Here is a 23,771-nt window from a genome sequence, read left to right as displayed (position 1 = left end):
CTGGCGGGCGGACCACGGCTCGGCCACCTTGGACATGGCGAAAGTGAGGGGTTTATGGTCCACATATGCCGTGAACTCACGGCCTTCCAATAGGGAGCGGAAGTGGCGGATCGCCAGCCGGAGGCCGAGGAGCTCTCTATCGAACGTGCTGTATTTGCGCTCCCTGGGGACCAGCTGACGGCTGAAAAAGGCAAGCGGTTGCCAGGCGCCGCCGACCCACTGTTCGAATACGGCTCCAACAGCGTAGTCCGATGCATCGGTAGTGAGAGCGACAGGGGCCCTGTGGGTCGGGTGAGCCAGCATAGCGGCACGACTCAGTGCGGCCTTCGTAGCCTCGAAGGCTTCCATCCTCTCGGCCGTCCATTCAACGTCCCGGTTGGGGGCCTTGTCTTTAAGAGCCTCATAGAGCGGGCGCATGATGTGGGCCGCCCGGCGGATGAACCGGTGGTAGAAAGTCACCATCCCCAGGAACTCCCGGAGGCCCCGAGCCGAGCGAGGTCGGGGAAAAGCGGAGACGGCCTCCACCTTTGCCGGAAGGGGGGCGGCGCCGTTCTTGTCTATGAGGTGCCCGAGGAACTGGATAGAGGGCACCCCGAAAACACACTTTGCCGGGTTGATGATCAGGCCATGCTGCTCAAGTCTTCCGAAGAGGTCGCAGAGGTGCATCAGATGTTCATCCTCCGAGGAGCTGGCGACGAGGATGTCATCCAAATAGACGAACACAAATGGCAAGTCCCTGAGCACAGAATCCATTAAACGCTGGAAAGATTGTGCCGCGTTTTTAAGACCAAACGGCATCCTCAGAAACTCGAACAGTCCAAACGGAGTGATTACAGCTGTCTTGGGAACGTCTGAGGGGTGCACGGGAACCTGGTGATACCCGCGCACCAGGTCGACCTTGGAGAACAAGATTTTGCCTGCCAGGTGGGCTGAGAAGTCCTGAATGTGTGGAACAGGGTAGCGGTCGGGCGTAGTGGCGTCGTTAAGGCGGCGGTAGTCACCACACGGTCGCCACCCACCACTCGGTTTAGGGACGATGTGTAGTGGCGAGGCCCACGGGCTATCCGAGCGGCGGACGATGCCCAGACGCTCCATGTTGGCAAACTCGGACTTAGCGACTGCTAGCTTCTCGGGATCAAGCCGTCGGGCCCTCGCGTGGATCGGGGGGCCCTTGGTCTCAATGTGGTGCTCGACCCCATGTTTAGTCGTGGCAGAGGAGAAAGTGGGCCGTGTCAAGGCAGGGAACTCACCAAGGAGGAGTTGGTACTTGGTGCCGTCCGATAGCGAACTGGAGAGACCACCATAAGTCGCCTCATTGCGGACGCAGGCGACCGTGGAAAAAGTCAGTGCATCCACCAGACGGCCCCTCTTAACATCCACCAGCAGCCCGTGGGCACAAAAAAAATCAGCGCCGAGGAGAGGGAATGAGACATCCGCAGTGACAAAGTCCCATGTGAAGCGCTGACTCCCGAAACACAAGTCCACAGTCCTCATGCCATAAGAGCGGATAGGGGAGCCATTAGCGGACAGTAGGGGTGGCCCATGAGTCCCGCCAGCGGCGTCCTCCGCAGTGGCCGTCAGGACGCTCCTCTGGGCGCCGGTGTCACAAAGGAATTTGCGCCCGGAAAGGTTGTCCTTGACGAACAGCAGCCGGCTCTTCGCGCCCACGCTCACGGCCGCTGCGAAGCGTGGGCTTTGGCGTTTCCCGACGCGTCGTAGTTGCAAGGGGCGCGGCACCTCTTCGCTTTCGCACCGAAACGGGCATGGAAGTAGCACAAGCCTGTGCCAGCACGGCCGTCGGTGCCGAAGGGGCCCCTGCTGGATGCCACCCCCGCGCCCGAAGGTGAGTAACTGCGCGTCACGGCCAGCGTCTCAGGGGAGAAGCGCTGGGTTGCCAGGAAGAAACGGTCGGCTTCCTCGGCCAGGGCCCGGGGCTCAGTGATAGTACTGTTCGCGAGCGCCGTCTGAACATGCGGTGGCATTTGCCTGAGAAACAGTTCCATGAAAATGAAATTGGGCTCTTCCGTGCCCAGCAGGTTTAGCATCATTTCCATGAGTTCGGAAGGTTTGCTGTCCCCCAGTCCATTAATAGCCAACAGACGTCGGGCACGTTCCGGCCGTGAAAGTTCAAAAACCTTGAGAAGGTGAGCCTTGATCCCAGCATACTTATCTCGGGCCGGGGGAGAGGTGATGAAGTTCACTGCTCTGGCCGCCGTTGAGCTCCCGAGTGCTGAGACAACGTGGTAGTAACGCGTGGAATCATCTGAGATCCCGCGGAGGGCGAACTGAGCCTCAGTCTGTGCGAACCAAGCTGCCGCGGACGTCTCCCAAAACTCCGGCAATTTGAGGATGGCGGTTGCCATGTTCGTTTCAGTCTCGAAAACGCCGGGACTGACGTCGGGGTCACCAGTGTAGCGCCGGAGAAAAGGAGTCGGAGGCGGAGTGTCGGACACAGAAACAGAACTTGCTTTATTGTTCGACATCACCAAACTACTCGCATAACGGCGGGAACTCTGTTAACCTTTCCTCCGGAAGCGCAACAACAAAAACAGTCCGTGCGGAACCCCGCACCCCAACTCGAGGTCCCGCGGGTGAATTATGTAAACACCACACAACATTCATTGAAGATTCTAAATTGCCCCTGGGTGTGATTGTGAGTGCAAAGTACTGTGTGTCTCGACATGCCCTGCGATAATTGACCCCTCCGTACAGGGCACTTAACCACGCCTCCTGAAGTGACGTCACGCAACGTGCGCTGACGTAAGACAAACAGTAAAAATGGCAAATACAATACAATACATTCTGAACTGAGACAGACTCCATGCTTCTGATTTCATTCAAATCAACGATATATTATAGATTCTAAATACAATACATTCTTAACTGAGAGAGACGCCATGCTTCTGATTTCATTCAATCATTCACACGTAGCAATGTTATGCTAGCGGAGAACGTCTCATTCATTTATACGAGACGTGTATTAAAAATCAAATATAGGGCATACCTTCGTGCAAACAGTCTGGTTAACTTTCGGCCGCGAGCCAGCAAGAAATCGATATGTTTGTGCTGTCCGATCATCACTAAATATCGCTCAACAAAGAATAAGTGTGTCAATCGTTCACACGTAGCAATGTTATGCTGGCGGAGAACGTCTCATTCATTTATATGAGACGTGTATTAAAAATCAAATTTAGGGCATATCTTCGTGCAAACATGTGTTCCGGTTGATGATGCGGTCTTCCACAAAGTTTGATCCATCGGAGGCATTTTTCGTACTGGGTCTTCGGTTTAGGAAAGGGTACGAATCGAACTCCACCAACTAGCCTTTCAGGAAACCTGTCGTCACTATTACAAAGTCCGTGACTACACCTCTTAACCATATTTTTTGTTAAATAACCCAAATACGCGATAAAACGCTAACTAACCCTATACTGGACCATGCAATGTTGTCTGAGAAAATGGCGGGAGCAAAAACGGGCTTTGGTTTATGCAGATTTCTGGCCTCTGATTGGTCAGTGACGCGGATTGCGCAATATCCACGGAGGGGTCAATTGGCTGGCAACCAATTCACGCTGTACTCTGCCTCCCACCCGTTGACAGCTGATATAGGCTCCAGCACTTCCCGCGACCCTCGTGAGGATACGCAGCAAAGGAAATGGATGCATGGATGGATGGATGGATGGATGGATGGATGGATGGATGGAAGTGAATGTTGCTCCAATATGAGCGGCCATCAGAATCTGGACATTATTCAGGTTTACAGTACCTCTCACACTCACTACTGCAAATCTCACACACACACAAAGTAAATGCTCTTATACACTACTGAAAAGCACGTTGTATTTCATTATATTATATTTATTATTATTATTATTATTATATTTATATTATTATATTTGCAGTATGATGTTTAGTCTATGTGATTTGTTGGTCGTCACTTTACAGGGTTAACCACTGCTATCTCATGTAATCCAATAGATTCAATGCAGAATGTTTTCCAAGCCTCATATGTATCTTCCTAATAAATAAATACACATTTTCCCCTATTTGGTTAAATGAGGCCCACTGCCCTGTGAGTATATACGTGAATGTGTACATTCTGTATTTATAGATATGGGAAGAGTTTTAACCATCCATTTGGTGAAAGCGATCTCCTGGCCGGATCTACTGTCATGACCCATTGATATGGAGGTAGGACCAAAATGCAGGAGTCGGGAAACGCAGAGGTAATTCGGGAAAAACGTTTATTATTCCAAGGTCGGGGATCAGGCAGGCAGTCGGGTACAGCAGCGGTAGTCGGGACGTCGGGTGTAGAGAGCAGGTCCGCGGGCAGGCAGGGATCGGTACACGGGAGATCGATCAAAGCAGGCAGGAGTATCAAAGAAGTAAGGGTAACGGGGTCCGTCGGAGAACAGGCGGAGGTCGGTACACACGGGGTTGACGATCAGGGATACGGGAGTGCTGGAACGGGACATGAACCTCAACGATCTGGCGGAGCACCAGTCGTCCCTGTGGTCCTATATACACCGCGGCCAATCAGCCAGCATGAGGCGCAGCCGGGGCTGGACCGGTAGGACCATGACATCTGCAGGTGACACTGTTGCTGTGCAGGGAAATAGTTTCCATATAGAATCCAGCAGCAACGCATTATATTGTGCGTACACACCCATGCACACATGCACTACTTAAATCCCATCCCACACCATACTAAAACACGTTCATATATTGCATTGATGTACGCATTTCAGTCGCGTGTGAGTCGGAAAATAATTCAGTAGCATCTGTTTCAGTGGTGTAAACAGTAAAAGAGCATTTAAGTCGTTTGTGAGATATAATCCTGAATTATGTACCTCTACGGACATCACATTATTAATTTCAGACAGGAAAGTCATAGTTCAGTAATTATCCTGCAGATTGGATGATTGCACTCATTGCATTCATTGTAGTTTATCGTTAAAAAAAAAATCTAACCGTATCAGATCCAGTTTTTTTAATGTGGGCAAGGGAGCAAAATATTTATTCCAGAAAGGAATGAAAAAAATATAGCAAGGGGGGGAGCCAGACAGACAGACAGACTGGCTGACCAAACATTGTAACTGATACACTAAATTACTAGAGCATGCGCCATTCCAAATTTGTCTGTCAGCCACGGGATCCCAGCATCTGACACCAATAATAAACACGAATATACACGTCCAGACGGCTCCCCTGTTCAGTACTGCTTTATGCATGGATGATGTCAGCAATAAGTGATGAAGGTCGTGTAGATAAGTGAAGAGATTCAGTGTTGAAATGATCACATGTGCAGCCTTTTCCTTCATAAAAGATAACATTTGATCTCTTCGGGTCAGTATTGCTCAGTAGTACCGAGTAGTGAAGTGTCTTCGACCAAGGAGAAACTCAGAAAAGTTGTCTTCCAAAGTGAGATCTAAGCAGCAGTACTGCATTATCAATATCTTTGAAATATTTGGGGCTCTTTAATTATTTACTTGCTGGTTTTAGTGCAGGAAAAGAAGAAATAGTTTCACAGATAACTCAGCCAGCAGTTTTCAGTCAGACGCAGTCGAGACAACTAATATCTGCACCGCAGTGTGTGTGAACATTATTGAACAGGAGCAGATGACAGCTGTGTGGCACAACAAACTACAACACACTCCTACCTCAAAGAACTGATTCAAGATTGGCATTGTTTTGCCTGTACACACGCATTGTCTCGAGTCAGCTACACGCTCCCATAGCGTCATTAGCTTTTCCGTGTTATTGGCGCATTTTAAATATTTATTAGGCCATTTCCAGGGCCACGGCATAATCCTCACCAGAAAACAAAAGCCAAATATTGCTGTGTGAGTCCTTGAATAACAATGAGGAACATGACAAACATGTGAAAGAACACATTATATGGCACTGATTTTTGTTCAACAGCCAAGCATAACAATGTCACTTAAAAAAATAATAATAACTATGGTAACTTCAGAGGATGTGCGTGTCCATGTCTTGAAAATTGTTGTTTTTTGTTCTTTTTTTAAATATGTAATATGCCAACTGAGCAAAGCACAATACAATATAATTATATAGAGACCTGCCACAATTTTCTAACCGCTAATAACACAAGTGTCAAACTCAAGGCACGGGGACAAGATCTGACCTGCCAAATCCTTCTATGGGGCCCGTGAAAGCAATTCCTGAGCATCAACTTCCATCCTTCTTGCTAAAATCTGTACCAAAGTTTCTCATACTGATATGTAATAAATAATAACACTGAGATATTGCCAGCATTATTATGTTACTATTTTACAGTAACTTGAGCAATAGTTGAACAAACTATTATCCTTTACATCAGATTTTTTACGTTATTAATCAATTTGTTGTCTATATCTAATCATATCATGAGGTAATCAAACATTTATATGATTTCACTGTCATAATGGCTTTCTGAGGTAAGCCATAAAATGAGTTCCAAGCACAATATAATGATATCCAATACAACAACGAGCAATTTTTTTTTTTTTAAAAGGGAACAATCCTCAATTTTTATTCATACGGCTAGAGCAAGCGGTATTCATTGGGAAAAAAAATATTCCTGGTTGTGGGTTTTACTTTGCATTGGTGATTATAACGCTAATAACTGTTTTGACTATCTCATATAATTGAGGTAACCAAAATATTAGCTCTCATCATTATGCAGTACAGTTCTCCATCACTGTTCTGCATGTTGTTTAGTGTGTCATAATGTTGTGCCAAAGTACATATTTCCATACTGTACCATTTGTTGATAAAAACAAGTATGCCCAAAATGGAATTTCCACATCGTAAATGTAAATGTGTTTGTCTTAATGGCCCTTCATTGTGTTTTATTTCAGGACATTTTTGCAATTCCATCCATCTTATCTCATTTGTGACAGTTTGGCACTGGAGTTGGGATTGAGGCTGCCGGTTCACAAAAACTTGAGCAAGGGGCTCAAGTTAAAGTTCCTCCTTCCCCATCCGTATCGAAAGTAGCCATCTGAAGTGACGCAGACGTCAATCACCTCATCACCTCTCAGACTGGTGAGGTGGTGGGGCAGACCCGGGACGTGCTCCTACAACAATGTGATGCAGCCTGGCAACTGTGTCCTTTCCAGTTGTTAGCCAGAGACTGGCAAATTTAGACTTGTACCTGGAACTGGATAAACAGATGAAATATGGATACAAATAATAGATGGGGATAGATATATTATTTTTCACGTATTGTTTTTCACAGTTGATATGAATCATCCTATTCACACCATAATCAGAACATCTCTTTGTAACATCTGACATAATCTTTCATGAACATGCACGCATATTGCTAACAAACACTGAATACAGCAGTCCAACTATTTAGTTTTAAACTTTGTAAAGAGTTGGCCATGGCAAGGAACTTTTTTCAGGGCACTCTTCTTCTTGTCTCATCTGCAGATAACAGCTACGTTACGGTATTGAGGTATATGACAATAAAATATAATAAAGTTTATAAATTTTAAATGTATTTATAATGCAAAGTTGGCTCATTTGAGAACAATGTGTATTTAAAAAAAAACTCTGTTTATTAAAATTACGGAGGTTAAGTGTGACCACAATCGTATCCATGGAGAGAGACTACTACGTCCCCCCTTTTTTTTTTTTTAGTCATAGTTAATGAATGCGAGTTTGGGTAAAACCAGGGGTCATTTATTTAAATAATGCTATTTGTATTGAATACTAGCTGAAAAGAATGATGGATTCCGGCAAAGGTTAACATGTTGTCAAACACACTTCCACATTCACAAGCCGTCAAAACCATCACTATGTGGGATTTATTCCTGATGAGAACAGACCCACCAACAAAATATTCATATGCGTTCAGACTTTTATACTCTTTCAACCTTATCGGTGTAAATCTCTACGACTTACTCACCAATCACTCATGTGTATATCCAGTTGTCCAAGACAAGTGGAAGCGAATTAACAGTCCAATTTCTTATCAGTGAAAACATCGATTTCGGCATTTAATATGGGTCCTCTATGCCGAGTTTGTCTAATTTTTCTTCGTAGCGTCGTTTATTATAATGTTCAAAATATCTGACGGTATCGGACAAGACTCTGGGCATCGTGGTACAAGACATATTTCCGTGTTGTCTCCAACCGACTTAGCATTGAGCAATGCTTTGTTAGACCGGCGATATGGCGAGGTAAACAAAGCTCAGGGGATTTTATGACATAGGTGCATGAGCTCTATTTGGGGGGGACTGAAAAATACATATCCAGACCTGAATTCAAGTGGTTACCAGCGCTACAGTCAATAAATACCTCCGCTGTGTTTTATCAATGGAACCTTTCGCACCAAATTTAGTATACAATCGATGGTGGGCCAACAAGACCAAATCCATACAAAATAATGATGGAATCAAGCCAAGGATTAACAATTAAGTATACGAATTTTCCTGATGCTTAAATAGAATGTTCTGATATGTAAAATAATACACATAAAAGCAGTATGTCCTTATCACATTTGTTGTGCCAGAACACTTTGGATAAAAGCAATATTCCAAATTTTAAAGCCAGAAAGACCGTCTTCCTCATTGTAGAACATCTGTGGAGGATGAACACATTTTAAGGGCCTCAGGCTGTAGCATATGCTCCGGATAATTCTATGAAAAGAAAGACTGCTTTTAAAGGCACTCATGTCATTGATTCCCAGTAATTCTTTTCTCAATCGCTTGACAAGGCCGACAGACAAAGCCGACTACTTTCCTTTCTCAAAATGGCCATTTGTGCCCATGTTTGCTGCAGGGCAAACAGTGCATGAGTGATTTAACAACTCGAGCTGGTGAAGCAGTGAAAGGTTCATCAATTAGTCAGATAATCTGCGGTTGCCATAGTGAACAATTCTGATGTGCATGCAGTCTGGTCTCATATTCACACACTAGAATAGGCCCAACTCACGTTGATGGACTTTTTTGTTTATCGGGTGACATGCTGCTCAGTGCAGTTCTTTTAGAAGTTTCAACATTTTTACATGACTTGAAGAACCTCCTGCCATGATGTGAGATTCTGACTTTTGCAAGCAAACGTATCTGCTTTGGAAAAGTAGAAAAAGTTTAGTAACACTATTCCAACGAAGTTGGGACATTGTGTTAAAAATATAAAAACATGTTTAACACAATGTCCCAACTTCAGTGGACTTGGGTTTGTATGATGAGTCTGATGTTTATGGCAAGTTGCATCATTGCCAAGTGATTCTGTGGCAACTCCTAATTCCTGCATCACTGAAATATATGCTATTTCGATCAATTGAGGACTTTAAACATTCTTTGATTATGAATAGATTACTGATAGATGCATGAAACCCATGAATGGCTTACGACCAGTCAAGGTTCTATCGCAGCTCTAGCCCAAAATTCATCTCAGATAGGTTCCAACACATCAGTCAGTCTATAAGCAGTACACAAAAGGGTGGATGGACTTTTACGTCATACTAATTTATTGTAATTTGATGGTATTATCCCAGTTTCTTATCCTGTAAGTACAGTATTGTAAAATGCTGTGTGTGAAATTTTAGCACAGACAACTTTGTACTTTTCCTTTTTTGAGCAACACAAAATAGTTGGCAAAGTGATGAAGGTGTTGCAATGCAAAGTACTAAGTTGCATACTTATAATTCAGCATGTTCTTTGCTAAATATTTTTATGACCATTCAAAAGCTAGTTGTTCCATGTACGCTCTCAAAAATACACTTCAATTTCTGTTGGTTTTTTTCCAACTCTAAATCTGATCATAAAATGTGTATCCCTGGCAACTTATATTGTTTTTTTCTTCTCTGTGGTGTGTCAAAATCTTCTTTCCTTTTAAAATATTTTTCTTCCTTCTATCTTTCAATGACAATGTCCTGTGCAACACATTTATATGTTCAATAAAAAGCAATTAATCAATCAAAAACGTTTAAAAAAACAACTTTATTTTCACTTTCCAAGGACTTTAACGGGGTGATTCTTTGTTTTTTTTACTTTCAGAAATTTACTGTACATGATTCACTTTTTGGGTTTTTCTGACTTAATTTTTCAGATTTTAACACAGTTATGTAGCTAAATCGAGAAAACTGGATGTATTTCTGATTATATCTCACTGGCACTCGAAAATACAGCAATACAGTCACTCCATTGAATCATCATGAAAATATATTACGAACTGACACATCTGCACACGAGACATATGAGAGCAATTGAGTTTTTGCACTATTTCATTTTAATGCTGAAGCATCGTTTAGTAGTTTTTACAGGCAGTTAAAACCTTCCCATTTGGAAAAGTCTACCCCTTCTTGCTTTCGGGAGATTTTAAATAGCGTCCCTGCATCTCACATGTGGATCCCATAAACTTTTGCGGTTTGGGACAGCACGCATGCGCAGCGAAGCTCCGAGCTGCGTGTAGAGTTGTACTCTGTTTGTGAATGGGGGTGGGGGCGACTGGTATTTTGGGTGTTCAGTCACAAGAGCAAGAGCGACTCGGCGGAGCCAGGAAGTAGACTGCGTGGGGTGCCTTCATGGCCTGGCGGAATTTTGAACGTGAAAAACTCGAAAAAGAAGCGCTCTTCTTTTTGTCTGTTCTGTATTTTCGGGAATGATTACAGTGGACATGTTGCTATTGTTTACACGTTTTGATCCACATGATGGAACATCCGGGGCAATAAACAAAGAAAATACGCTCGGTGTTGCGTGATCCATCCCACAGCCTCTATTAAATAAGATGTTTTTTTTTTTTTTTTTTACATCCATAATGGAAAAAATATAGGGGCTGTAATGTGTGGAGTTCGGAGTTCGGCCAGGCCCACAAAGGGAGGAGCACTTGAAAGTTGTTGCAGGTAGAGAAGAGAAGAGAAAGAGAACGAGAGAGAGAGGGAGAGAGAGAGAGAGAGAGAGAGAGAGAGAGAGAGAGAGAGAGAGAGAGAGAGAGAGAGACGCGGTCCAATTGAGCCTGAGCTTTTTCTTTTCTTTTTTTCCCCCTTCTGCCTCTTTGGGTCACCTATTGAGACGCACTCGGAGGCAAAAGAGAACTTTTAGGAAGAACCAGCGGTGATATTTAGTCACACGTGTGGAAAATTGAAGCAACCGTTCTCCACACCAGGAAGACGCACAGCCGCGCAACTCGTACACGCGGAAGGGGGAGTGAGTTGAAGAAACACAACGAGAAAAAAAGAAGTTGATTTCTTTGTAGGTCAGGGTGAGCGGGGGTGAAAAAGCCTGGAATAAAAGCGAGGAGTCCGCTCCACAGTTGGAAAAGATGCCGCGCGTAGTTCCGGACCAGAGGAGCAAGTTTGAGAATGAGGAGTTTTTTCGCAAGTTGAGCAGGGAGTGTGAGGTAAATAAACATACTCGGACACAACTGGCTGATACCTTAATCACTTTTACTCTGGAAAAAGTTGTGTAGTTACAATTTGAATAATGAGAAACAAGTGAGTACAAATTCATAACCAATAAGAACTGCTATATTTATTGGAACCCCAAAAGGAACAATTATGAAAGTTAATTCTTCCGATTTGTTTGGGTTTATTTGGACTGTTGTTAGTCAGACAGTGGTCTTTAATCAAAATTTCATCTTGAAAAAGGCAGATCAACAGTGACTTTGTCTATCAAAAAAGGCGTCCTCCTGTGGATTAGATGGGTACACCGTCGGATCTCGAGAGTCACAAGAATCCAATGTTTGGTTTCAGATTAAGTACACCGGCTTCAGGGACCGACCCCACGAGGAGAGGCAAGCCCGCTTCCAGAACGCTTGCAGAGATGGACGCTCAGAAGTAGTAAGTCGCGGTAAACGGAACACAAAGTCCAACTCTTCTTCTAAGTCCGACTGAAACAAAACCGAAAAAATAATAATAATAATAATGAATCCTGAATGTTGCACCAGGAAATAGACATGCTGTCAATCATGCAGAGTCATCAGACTTGACACATACTTCCTGCTATAGTAGCTCAACAGACATGATGTGTGTCTGCTTTGGACAAAAGCACGCCCAGACATCAACACACTGTGGTTGCAAGTTGCAACACATTGTCTGGGTTATCATATTCATTTGAGTAGTATTCTGTTATGTCTCAATAAACATGCAAGTGCACAACAGGGAAACAAGTCACTGGTTTAATGTACAAAAAAATACAAAACATGTCAGCTTCAAATGGGGTTTCCTGATCTGGAACTAAGTGGATTTTTTTTTCACCATTTAAAATAGTTTCGCTTCACTTATTTTGTAGCAATTTTGTAGGTATGGTCACAATTTTTAGGTTTCTAACCTTTTTCTTAAAAGTGAACAATCTGCAAACGCACTGGGTGTTCATCTCTCTTTATTACTGAATGCCCCTCACAACAAACCGACTAAATAAAATATTCTTATTTTTTAGATTGACATTTTAGTGTTTTCAAGAGGTGACACAAATATGCAGTTACTTTGTGTGTGTGTTGTGTTGAAAAGTGCTGAAGTACGTCACCACACAATTCAAAGGCACCGAGATGATTCTTGAGTGTGTGTGCGTGTTTGCGCGTCCGTGCGTTTGCGTGTGCGTGTGCGCGCGTGTGTGTGTTTAGGTTGTGGGTGTGTGCAACTGTCACTAAACCACATTCATATTTTGGCAAGTTCATGTAACCATTCGAGTGACCAAAATTATTACCAGTGTTAAAAAATACAGGTACATATAGCTAAAGCATTGCAAGTATGAACTGTTTTTTAATCCAAAAAGATAAAAATAATCAACAATTCCTTTTTGCATATTCAAAATTGCAAGCAGTGGCAAACAAAATGTATGCGACACCGTACAAAATGTTTTTAAAAAGACGTCAATGATGTGCTGCGTTTAAATAAGAGAAACAGTAACAACTCACCCATGCGCAGTGACCCCCTTGAGTAACGTTTGTCGTTGTATTATTGTTGATGGAGAGGTGGGGTTGTGGGGTTGTGGGAGTGGGCAGTATGATGGCTGTTTTGACTCGATGGAGCCTCGGAGTAGACGGTGTGGGTGCTTTCACATGGCTGAGGAATTTTGAGTCGCGAATGACCTGCCAAAGTAACAAAAAATATCTTCTCTTTATTTGTTGGTTTGGGTTTTTCTCATCATTCCTTCTAGACGTATAGAGTTGTATTTTTCAGTAAAGTGACCAAATGTGATTGTCTGGTTACCAATTTGGTGTGTCCCCCACCTCTCGCCCAGTTAGCCGGTCTGAGCTCTGAATCACCCTCGACCTAGTGAGGGAAGTCCGACTAGAAAAATCATCATTAAATGGATGACACGACCAACATTTTCTCTTACCGTATTAATAAAAATAAGCAAATGAGCATTCTCTACATACAAGATCTTTATTTAATTCCAAATCCAAGTGAGTACATCTGAACCCTTATAAAAGAAAAATGAAATATTCTTCAGTGAAGGTAGTCCCAATCAGAGTCAAGTAGAGTCATTTGATTTGGAGTATTGGCTGATACCGAGTTTTTGGGATAAAGGCACTGTGGCTACAGAGCAGATGCTTAGAAGAAGAAGAAGAATCTGCATGAAGCCAGCTATGTTTTAAAAAAAAAAAGATCAATTTCAGCCAATACTGATCTGCTGAAAATTACATGATTGGCCCCAATTTCCATGTTATGATTTGTTTGGAAAAACGCTTATGTACACACACACACACACAGTTTTAGCTGCATCATGCATGCAACATCCTCATCATCTTTTTTTGTCTCCTTTCACTTCTTTTTCCATTTCTTTACTGGAAGAAGCCAAAAAAAAAAAAAACACTCCCACAGTCAAAGCCCCAAAAATACAACAGTAAAGACTATTAAAATGTGAAATGGTAACTCTGCCTTTTCAAATTGTATTATGGTTTATCAAAAATCATAAACCATTTCATCCCTATGCAAAATCATGTGCTTCATTCTACAAAGGGAAAATAAGCAGATGTACGAGAAAAAGATTGAGCTCTGTGTCTACAAAGATCAACGAAGCTCACTCTGGATATGTAAAAAGTGGCCTTTAATTAAGCTTTTAACTTTATGAAGCTCATTTTGGGATGTTCATTTTGATTTGACTGTATTTCACAGTCACAGACGTGATGAAAACGAATCTGTTCAAGTCATATCCAACAGTGTCCCCCCAAAATATTGTTCAGTTAGGTGAAAAGACAAAAACTTGTCATCCCCTCTGTGTTTTTACAAACATGTCAGCATCTCAGTAAGAGGGGGAGGGTACATTTATTTTCGTCCTCTTGACATGTCTGTGGATGAGTCTGTTTCTCTGTGCATTTACAAGCCCCGTCATGGCTGTGTGAATTGACAGCCACAGTTTGAGTAACTCATCGGCAGCATCACATCATGTTGCCGATTTACTGCATCTGTATCTAAAGGCGTCCTGCTCTCGTCAAGGTCAGCGCGAACAACTCGCAGACACAATCGCACCTCAGCCTGACCTCCAAGGCTTCTTTTTATAGACAGAAAACAAATCGACGGTGGACTGGTCGATTCACGTTGGCATGCGCTTCATAAATAGGAGTGCACCTTTACGGTTTGAGCTTCCCCGTGCAGAATAGAAAGTATGTTACAGGATATACATTGCACTAAATTAATCTCCATCCTCCAGCTCACGAGCATTTCAGAAATCCAAAAGTGCCACAAAACCATCACAACCCAATCGAATTTAGACTTTCCACAACTTGTCTTGTACAGATTTAATGCTCATGTCTGTCATACAAGGACATATTAAGGGTTTGTGAAGAATAATCAATACTTATTTAAATTCAACAGCCAGATGTTGACCTTGGTGTCCAGATAAAGGTGATGCTTTTGAAGTGCACCCACTTACCAATTCAGTAGGTACACTTACACAACTAAAGTACTTCCAATACGATGCTGCACCAAAAGCTTTACGATGAGACAAATGTTAAGAAAGGTAATATAATCGACATTCTCAGGAAGGTCTTCCCTTGTTTGCAGTCAGTAGAAGAACTACATTGTACAGTTTTTAAAAAATGATATTGCAACACGCTGTCATGGTATCATATTGTCAAAGTTTTTAAGTGGAAAATACGTAAGACAAAGATGCATTGATATAGATGAACGGCGTGCAACACCCTATAATTTGATAGCAACATTTAACATGACGTTCAAATGAATTCAAAAAGACAACTGTTTTTGTTTGCAATGAAGGGTCTCATTGGTTTTATTCTGGAAAAAAAATTAAGATGCTCATCTTTGTTGTAATAAATGGGAGAAAAATTCAAAGCAAATTACACTCCATTGCTCATTATGAATGAGTCGCCGTTTGAACAACTATTGATTTTCATGCTTTGCTGGCCTCTGGTCTTCCCATCTCAATTTCATTTCCTTTCCCCTTTTTGTTGCACCTCTCCTCTCTTCCACCCTTTTCCTGTGCTCGTGCTCCCTCCATTTTTCTTTCTCATCTTTCTCTTTGTTCCTCCTTCCACCCCTCCTTCTCTTCTCCTTTGTCTGTTTCCCTGACTGTTTTTTCTCTCGCACACTCCCTCCTTCAATTCTTTTCTCTCGAGCAGTAGTAGGCAGCAAATTACTGTCAGATGCTTGTAATCCAATACTTGTCCAAGACATTTGGAGTTGGGTGTTCTTGGACTCTTTAAATGCCCACTTGTACTTGCATGCATGTGTGCGTGCGTGCGTGCATGGGTATGAAGAGAGAGAGACAGAGACTCATGGTCTCAATTATTACTTTTATTTTTTAAGTTTTCATTATTTATTCGCCCATTCTGACTTTCTCCCCACCTCCTCACAAATATGACACAGTACATAATTCAAACGTATCCAGCTAAGATCCAGCCTAAATGCCCTCAGTATTGATCTGTCTCAGACACGCACACGAACAGCAGATACGCACACACGATGCATAAAAATGGATATTTCCTACTTAATGATCTGCCTCTACAGTTCTTCGCTCTGCGACAGTGCAGTGCATTCAATCGATTTTTCATCTCATTTGTGTTTCAGCGTGTGTGCAAGAAAGCATGTTTAAGTGTGTTCTCCGTCCAGAGAATAAAGCCATTTCAGAGGTCAAGTACTTAGAAAATTAGTTTAATTCATTTAGATATCAGAAACAGGAAAATAATCGGTTTAGTGAACTCCAGCTTAAATGCTCAGACAATTTGCTTCAAGAAATCCATCAGAACCCAATGATCTGGGTTATACTTATGTACAGACATGATATATTTACATATTTGCACTCCAATTGAGAACTGTCAAACAAAAGCATGCAAGTGAACGTTTCTTCCTAAATCTCTTATAAGAATCACAACATTCAAAGTCTCTAATAACATTTTTGTTCACCACAGGCCTTTGTGGCAACAGGCACCAACCTCTCCCTCCAGTTCTTTCCAGCCAACCTGCATGGAGATCAGAGGCAGGTTCCTACAAGGGAGTATGTTGACTTTGAGAGAGAGACAGGAAAGGTAGGGCTTGTACACAAACAAACACGAGCACACTCTCTCATTTGTTTGTCACATGCACGGAAGTACTGGTGCCAGCTGAATCCGAAAATGGAAGAGTACCTTTCATTAAAATGCCCATTCAGTCACAAATCAGAACTCACTTTACGTGTTTGTCTTTTCAATTGGCATGTATAATGAACTGCTGTTTATACAGAATGTACATGCCATAATATGTAATAATTGGAGATGTACAGCAGAGAAAACATCCAAATATTTGGTTTAATTATTGTATTGTATTGTATTGTAAATTCATTTGAACAAACACACCCAAAAAATGGGATAATACAGTTTTCGTGGCAGGGTGATGTGTGAGGATGGCAAATCTGCATGTGAGTGTATTGGCGTTATCTGTGACCTACAGCAGCTTCTGCTAGAATGAGCTTCGAATGTGTATAGAATCAGCTTTCAAAATAAACGTGTTTTATCTCATAGGCGCAATGTATTGAGACAAGAGCCAATTAAAAAAATGTACAATATCGTAATGTTTACGTTGGGTTCATGTTAACCATATATGCACATTCTAAGACGAATTCAAGATGATTTTAAAGTTACCGTGTCCCGTGTGACAAAGCCTCCCTTTCAGAGCGATGCCCCACAAGTACGACCCTCATTCAAGTCAGTCCATCAGAGTCCAAACTAATTTGTCTGTCAGGAACAATGCTGGACCGCACAGAGTAAAACTGAGTCCCACCGTCCCCTGCTATCATTACGAGGATCAATTAATAGGGGTCACATTGGTCCAATCAGCGCTCAGCTCCCATTCATGAGGGGGATTGTGTTCAGTCGAAATCAGAGTCAAAGTTAAATAACCCAAATAGACCACACAGCATTAGCTCACAGAGCACCATAATGCGACTGCTGCGATTGTTAATCGTTTCTCTTGGCACCTTGCCTAAACTCACAGTTTGCGTGTATGTGCGTGTGTGTGTCAGAAGGCCCCTCCACGGACAGCGGCCAGCTGAAATGCATGCTGGCTGGCAGCTCATTAAAAATGCAGTCTGTGCAATCGATGGACCTCCTTGCCCCAGAGCTGACGGACTAATCTCAATTATTTAACACTAGTGCACTGATGGGTTGCAACTGAGCGTTGTGTTGATGAGTGTTGCTGTGTGTAATTGGGTGTGTGTGAGGGAATGGGAAGGAAGGTGACTGACTACAAGCAGTGTATTTTGGCGCGTGTGTGTGTGCGTGCATGCACTTGTGTATGTTCAGAAGATGATCGCGCCTTCTTTGTTACCTCAACTGTGCTCACAGATCTATGAAGTTTTAATGAGGCCCGGAATAATCAACATAAACCATTTGCACAGTTGTTTTGCAAAAGCAAAGTCAGGTAGCATTATCTGACCCTCTAAATAAACATGATGCTTTTTATATATTGCACATTGTATTTCTCTTGACGCAGAAACCCACTGTTGGGCTTTCTTTGCCTGTGACAGCTTAGATATTTTATTCAAGCTTTAATAAAATGTGCAAGTATAAATAAAATGCTGCAACTGTTTCTGTAAAAGTAGTGGATGCTGTGTGGAGAAAGACAGGGGATTGCATTTTGTGGTTTTCTAAAAGCAATGCTCTGTGAAAAAAGGAATAGTGTGAAGAGGCAGTCAGTAATAGTCTACTTTTAAGTAGTACTTTTTAAGTAGTGGAAAGAAGCTTTCATTCATTTCAATCACATGACAGAGCAGAGAGGTTGTTGAACCTTTTTCAACTTTTCTTCAAAAAGCAAGTTATCTTGAAATGCTGAAAATGCTACTTTGTTGCAGTATGTTCTTGAAGTACAATATAGGGCAAAAAGAAAATCCAAAAAGTGGATGGACATTATTTACACTTTATCATTTCTATTACTTTCTGGTCAGTCCAAGATAAACATACAGTATATCAATACAGTCTAAATACTGCATATGTATACTGTCTACATTTTTATGTTCTTCCTGTATGTTAGTCTTATGACAACTTATAAAATGTGAAAATCCACAGTGCTTGTGCCAGAGCCGCATCCGCCCTCACCCCACTCTGCCCGCTTTCCTGCCTTCATTTCCAAACACTGACAACGCCAAACCAAAGCAGCAGTAGCACATCCAGGTGGCTCGGATGCTGTGTGTACGTGTGTGTGCGTGTGGGTGGGTGTGGGTGCATGTGTGTGCGCGTGTGAGAGAGACAGCGCCTCATGGCATCCTTTAAGTCCTAATGGGAGCCAGCTGGGGAGAAAGTTAAGTTTAGGGTTAGCGTTGACCTCTTTGTAGACGTGAATTCTAACACATAATTAGTCATTCAAATCATAATAATTGCAGAATTACATTATTGACCATCTCTCATGTTTCTCATGGCAGCGCGTTTCCATGGCAGTTTCAGGTATTCATTGGAATATCTTTGTGAAGAGTTCGCATGTTCTCCCTGCACTTGCGTAGGTATATGGCGGGTTATCTCGCTTCCTCCCACATTTTAAAAGCATTGACTAATTCTTCCAAAGGTATGAATGTGAGTGTGAATGGATGTTTGTCGATACAGTATAAGACTGGCGAACCCACGTTTTGTCTTGAGCCTGTTAGGATAGGCTCCATTTTCTCTATGTGAAGTTATGAGATTTAATTCCCTTCATTAAATGTCAGATTACAAACAGTTAACAGTTTAATTGCATGTGTTAATTCCATTACAATCCTCTGCAATTTCAGGGGTTACGTAAACAGAGACAAGACCATGCAACTTTGCCACTGCAAACGTCTTTCCAGCACTGCTACCCATTCATACTTGTGATGACCTCACTCCATAGAAATGGGATTTTAACATGCAATAATCCATTAAATGTTAAATTGACGAGATTTCATGCAAATTCTACTCGATTTAATCATGTTCGTCTTCCCAACATGTAATGATAAAATGAAACAGCCAGCCAACATTTTTCATTTTTTTGTTTGTTTGTTTTTTAGTCCAATTGCAGGTCTCACATGTGAAAGTTCCATTTATGACATGCAATTCTAAAACAAAATAGCCTTGAGTGGAACAAGAAAGGCTGTTTTTCTGTGCATGGTTTAAATGGCATGTTGAACAAAGTTCACTTATGTCTGGAGGATAAGTCAAAAGGAGGGAATCTTTTTTTTTCCATTTGAATAGGCCCTCTCTATAATGCTATTAGTTCACCCAACTCTGACTTTCAGGCCCCGTGTTCTGGAAGTAGATATCACTGATCAACTGTGGCATTTGAATGTTATATAAATTATTTTGCCATCCATCCACTTTCTGTGAATGACCTGGACCCTATCCCAGCTGAGGTGACTTTGGGAGCGAGGAGGGGTGCACCCTGGAGCAGTCAATAGCAGTATATTTTGCATTCTTGCTATTATCTCTGAATTGGTTAACAAAAGAATTATTATTATTATTGAGCCCCGTCCAGTAAAAAGCAATTGACATTAAATGTTTAATTTCATTTTGACATCAAGGGAGACTCCGTTTGGGCTACCTTTAAGCCATTTTCCTCCTCTGAACCCATTTTAGATTTTTTTTTTTTTTTTTTTTGGTCCGTGCTATTGACCTCACCGACACAGTCACAGAAAAACGCAGTGACGTGCATGTGACAGGAGAAGGCACCGTTCAAAATGAATCACTAAATGAAAGGGCCTTGGTGTCAGATAAGAAGTGTTTTGTGTGTCTTTCAGCAAGCGTCATGTTGCCTTTTGGAACAGAAGCTGTGCCAAGGGTCCTTCATCAGTCAATGAAATCATCAAAGTCTCGCCCACTAATTGCTTCCCTCTGTTCCTGCTGCTTTCAGGGTCTCCCTTTTAGCAAAGGCGCTTGCACCACAAAAGACACGCATATGCAGTACTCACATGCCATCCAGGTTTCATATTTCCTACTTTAGGCATAAGGTCAATGACCACACCCTTTCCCACAATGCACTGCAACGCACACTCAGACCACATCCTCTGTTTACATCCTCCCTGAGTGCCTATGTTGGGCTGTATCTCTCTATGAGTAAATGCAGAGGAACAATGTGTGTTTTCAGAGAGGTTCACAAACAAGTGACAGTCGCGCAATGTTCAACGCAGTGTGAGGTCAGTCTGGTGTGACATCCAGCATACGTGTGTCAGCTGCATTCCTCTGTTGTACGACCTTCTCTTCCAGTAACTGAGGGAGGAGTGAAGTATGCTAGACAGTTTACCTGGACTTTCAGTGCAGTCAGGCATTATCATCATTTGTTGGTAAGTCTGTAATTTTGTGGGGGGATAAAAAGTTGGATGGATCTCAAAATTGGAGCGCAAACAACTAGGACAGACACAAATATATTCATATGTTACATATATTTTCCTCATGCTTTGCAAAAGAATGTTTTAAGTTGTGTCAGTTTTTGTGTAACTAACATAGATTATAACTCCAGTAGTTAACTGGTTTTAACAAACAATTTACATGGTTTTCTTTAGAAAAACACATCCAACTTGTCAGGTTTTGTCTGTGATTCCTGAATCTGCCTTTGTTTGGTCAATGTGTGAATGAAGTTTGGTGTGAACCAGATAAGTTGACAATAAAATAAGGACAGGACAGTTGAGAACTAGTGTGATCGCTACACTAAACAAAACACAGACTAGTATCCAGAAGCAAAGTATCCAACCCCCCCCCCCCCCCCCACCACCACCACCACCACCACCACCCCAAGACACACATACACTTTTTGAAAAAAACGTCCCTAAGTATGCAGCAAAAAGTGTCATTGGAGCATCAAAAAAATGTAATATCAAGTGTTTACATATCATAGACTCAAACAAGAAATTGATCTTGCGCTTGAGCGCTTAATTATGTTTTCAGTACGTTTTGTTGTGATAATTCCCTAAACACACTTGTGACAGCACAAGAGAGATGAAAGTAGTTTTGTTTGTACTTTTTGTATGTTCTTCCAGTGGTTGTGGGGGTTCTCTCTTCTCTGATGTTCACCTCCTATCCTAAAATCGGTTCATTGAAGAGTCTAAATTATCTATTGCCAGTCTCCAGTTTTTACATCTGCTGTATAAACCATGTAGCAAGCACTGGGTATCGGGTACTGATAAAACAATGTTTTGTTTGTGGTCATATTATTAGCAAAATGTTTTTGTCAAAAAAAAAAAATCAACTGCTGGCACCTGGCATGAAATACATTACAATGAATGACTCATGTCGGTCTGGTCACTTCGCATACAAATTTCAGGAAATGACTTGCCATAACTCTCTCAACAGTCAGCATGCATTTGCATGACAAGCCCATCCGAGCAAGCAGCAGTTGGTTCAGACAAGAAGTGTCAATAGGCTCCCAATGGAAATCCAAACTGCCGGTGAACCTTTATAACATTATTATAAAATAGAAAACATATGGGAAATGTTTTCAGTGTGAAATTCAGAGCGTGAAATGTTTTGCAAGCGAGAAACAAAAAAAGAGTCATGAACATATTATGAAGAAAGGCTTAAAAGATGGTGTGGCTTCACACATCATGTCTCCTTCTTGTTCATTTTTATATTACAACACATTACATATCAACAATGAAGACTTAAATGTCCATGAAGTTCAAATTCAATTCAATATTATATAATGTTTAATTGAGAATGCAGCCCTATGGGGGCACAAACCAGTGCAATCTGTTGGCCGGTCCCAAGCCCGGATAAATGCAGAGGGTTGCGTCAGGAAGGGCATCCGGCGTAAAAACTGTGCCAAACAAATATGAGCGTTCATCTAAAAAATCCCATACCGGATCGGTCGTTGCCGGGTTAACAACGCCCGCCCCCGGCACTGCTAACCTGCAAGGCGTCGGTGGAAATTCAGCTACTGTGGGTCGAAGACAAAGAAGAGGAGGAAACCGGATCCATCGTCAGAAGAAAAAGAGGAATGCACTGAGCCTACAACTGAGTGTAGGGACTTTGAATGTTGGGACTATGACAGGAAAAGCTCAGGAGTTGGTTGACATGATGATTAGGAGAAAGGTTGATATTCTGTGCATCCAAGAGAGCAGGTGGAAAGGTAGTAAGGCTAGAAGTTTAGGAGCAGGGTTTAAATTATTCTACCACGGAGTAGATGGGAAGAGAAATGGAGTAAGGGTTATTTTAAAGGAAGAGCTGGCTAAGAATGTTTTGGTGGTGGAAAGCGTATCAGATCGAGTGATGAGACTAAAATTTGAAATTGAGGGTGTTATGTATAATGTGGTTAGCGGCTATTCCCCACAGGTAGGATATGACCTAGAGTTGAAAGAGAAATTCTGGAAGGAACTAGATGAAGTAGTTCTGAGCATCCCAGACAGCGAGAGAGTTGTGATTGGTGCAGATTGTAATGGATATATTGGTAAAGGAAACAGGGGCGATGAAGAAGTGATGGGTAAGTACGGCATCCAGGAAAGGAACTTTGAGGGACAGATGGTGGTGGACTTTGCAAAAAGGATGGAGATGGCTGTAGTGAACACTTATTTCCAGAAGAGGGAGGAACATATCGTGACCTACAAGAGCGGAGGTAGAAGCACGCAGGTGGATTATATTTTGTGCAGACGATGTAATCTGAAGGAGGTTACTGACTGTAAAGTAGTAGTAGGGGAGAGTGTAGCTCGACAGCATAGGATGGTGGTGTGTAGGATGACTCTGGTGGTGGGTAGGAAGATTAAGAAGACAAAGGTAGAGCAGAGAACCAGGTGGTGGAAGCTGAGAAAGGAAGAATGTTGTGCGGCTTTTCGGAAACAGGTGAGACAGACTCTCGATGGACAGCAGAAGCTCCCAGAAGACTGGACAATGACAGCCAAGGTAATCAGAGAGACAGGCAGGAGAGTACTTGGTGTGTCTTTTGGTAGGAAAGGGGAGAAGGAGACTTGGTGGTGGAACCCCAAAATACAGGGAGTCATACAAGGAAAGAGATTAGAGAAGAAGTGGGATACTGAGAGGACTGAGGAGAGGCGAATGGAGTACATCGAGATGCGACGTAGGGCAAAGGTAGAGGTGGCAAAGGCTAAACAAGAGGCATATGAAGACATGTACACCAGGTTGGACACGAAAGAAGGAGAAAAGGATCTCTACAGGTTGGCCAAACAGAGGGATAGAGATGGGAAGGATGTGCAGCAGGTAAGGGTGATTAAGGATAGAGATGGAAATGTGTTGACTGGTGCCAGTAGTGTGCTAAATAGATGGAAAGAATACTTTGAGAAGTTGATGAATGAAGAAAATGAGAGAGAAGGAAGAGTTGAAGAGGCAAGTGTGAAGGACCAGGAAGTGGCAATGATTACTAAGGGGGAAGTCAGAAAGGCACTACAATGGATGAAAAATGGAAAGGCAGTTGGTCCTGATGACATACCGGTGGA

At 42.5% G+C, this 23,771-nt stretch overlaps 1 protein-coding gene across 2 annotated transcripts in view; it reads left to right on the top strand.

Moving 5' to 3' along the window:
* The first annotated feature begins 10,952 nt into the window (after window positions 1-10,952).
* Window positions 10,953-23,771, top strand: part of cbfb (core-binding factor subunit beta) — a 34,691-nt gene continuing 21,872 nt past the window's right edge. For both annotated transcript variants that reach the window (XM_061823188.1, XM_061823187.1), the window contains exons 1-3: window positions 10,953-11,352; window positions 11,705-11,791; window positions 16,324-16,440. In XM_061823188.1, the coding sequence (XP_061679172.1) occupies window positions 11,275-11,352; window positions 11,705-11,791; window positions 16,324-16,440 (282 nt within the window). In that variant the 5' untranslated portion in view covers window positions 10,953-11,274. The remainder of the gene's footprint in view (window positions 11,353-11,704; window positions 11,792-16,323; window positions 16,441-23,771) is intronic.

The sequence above is a fragment of the Syngnathoides biaculeatus genome, chromosome 6 (assembly GCF_019802595.1).
Source record: "Syngnathoides biaculeatus isolate LvHL_M chromosome 6, ASM1980259v1, whole genome shotgun sequence".
Lineage (NCBI taxonomy): Eukaryota > Metazoa > Chordata > Actinopteri > Syngnathiformes > Syngnathidae > Syngnathoides > Syngnathoides biaculeatus.
This window is presented reverse-complemented; position numbering and strand designations above follow the sequence as displayed.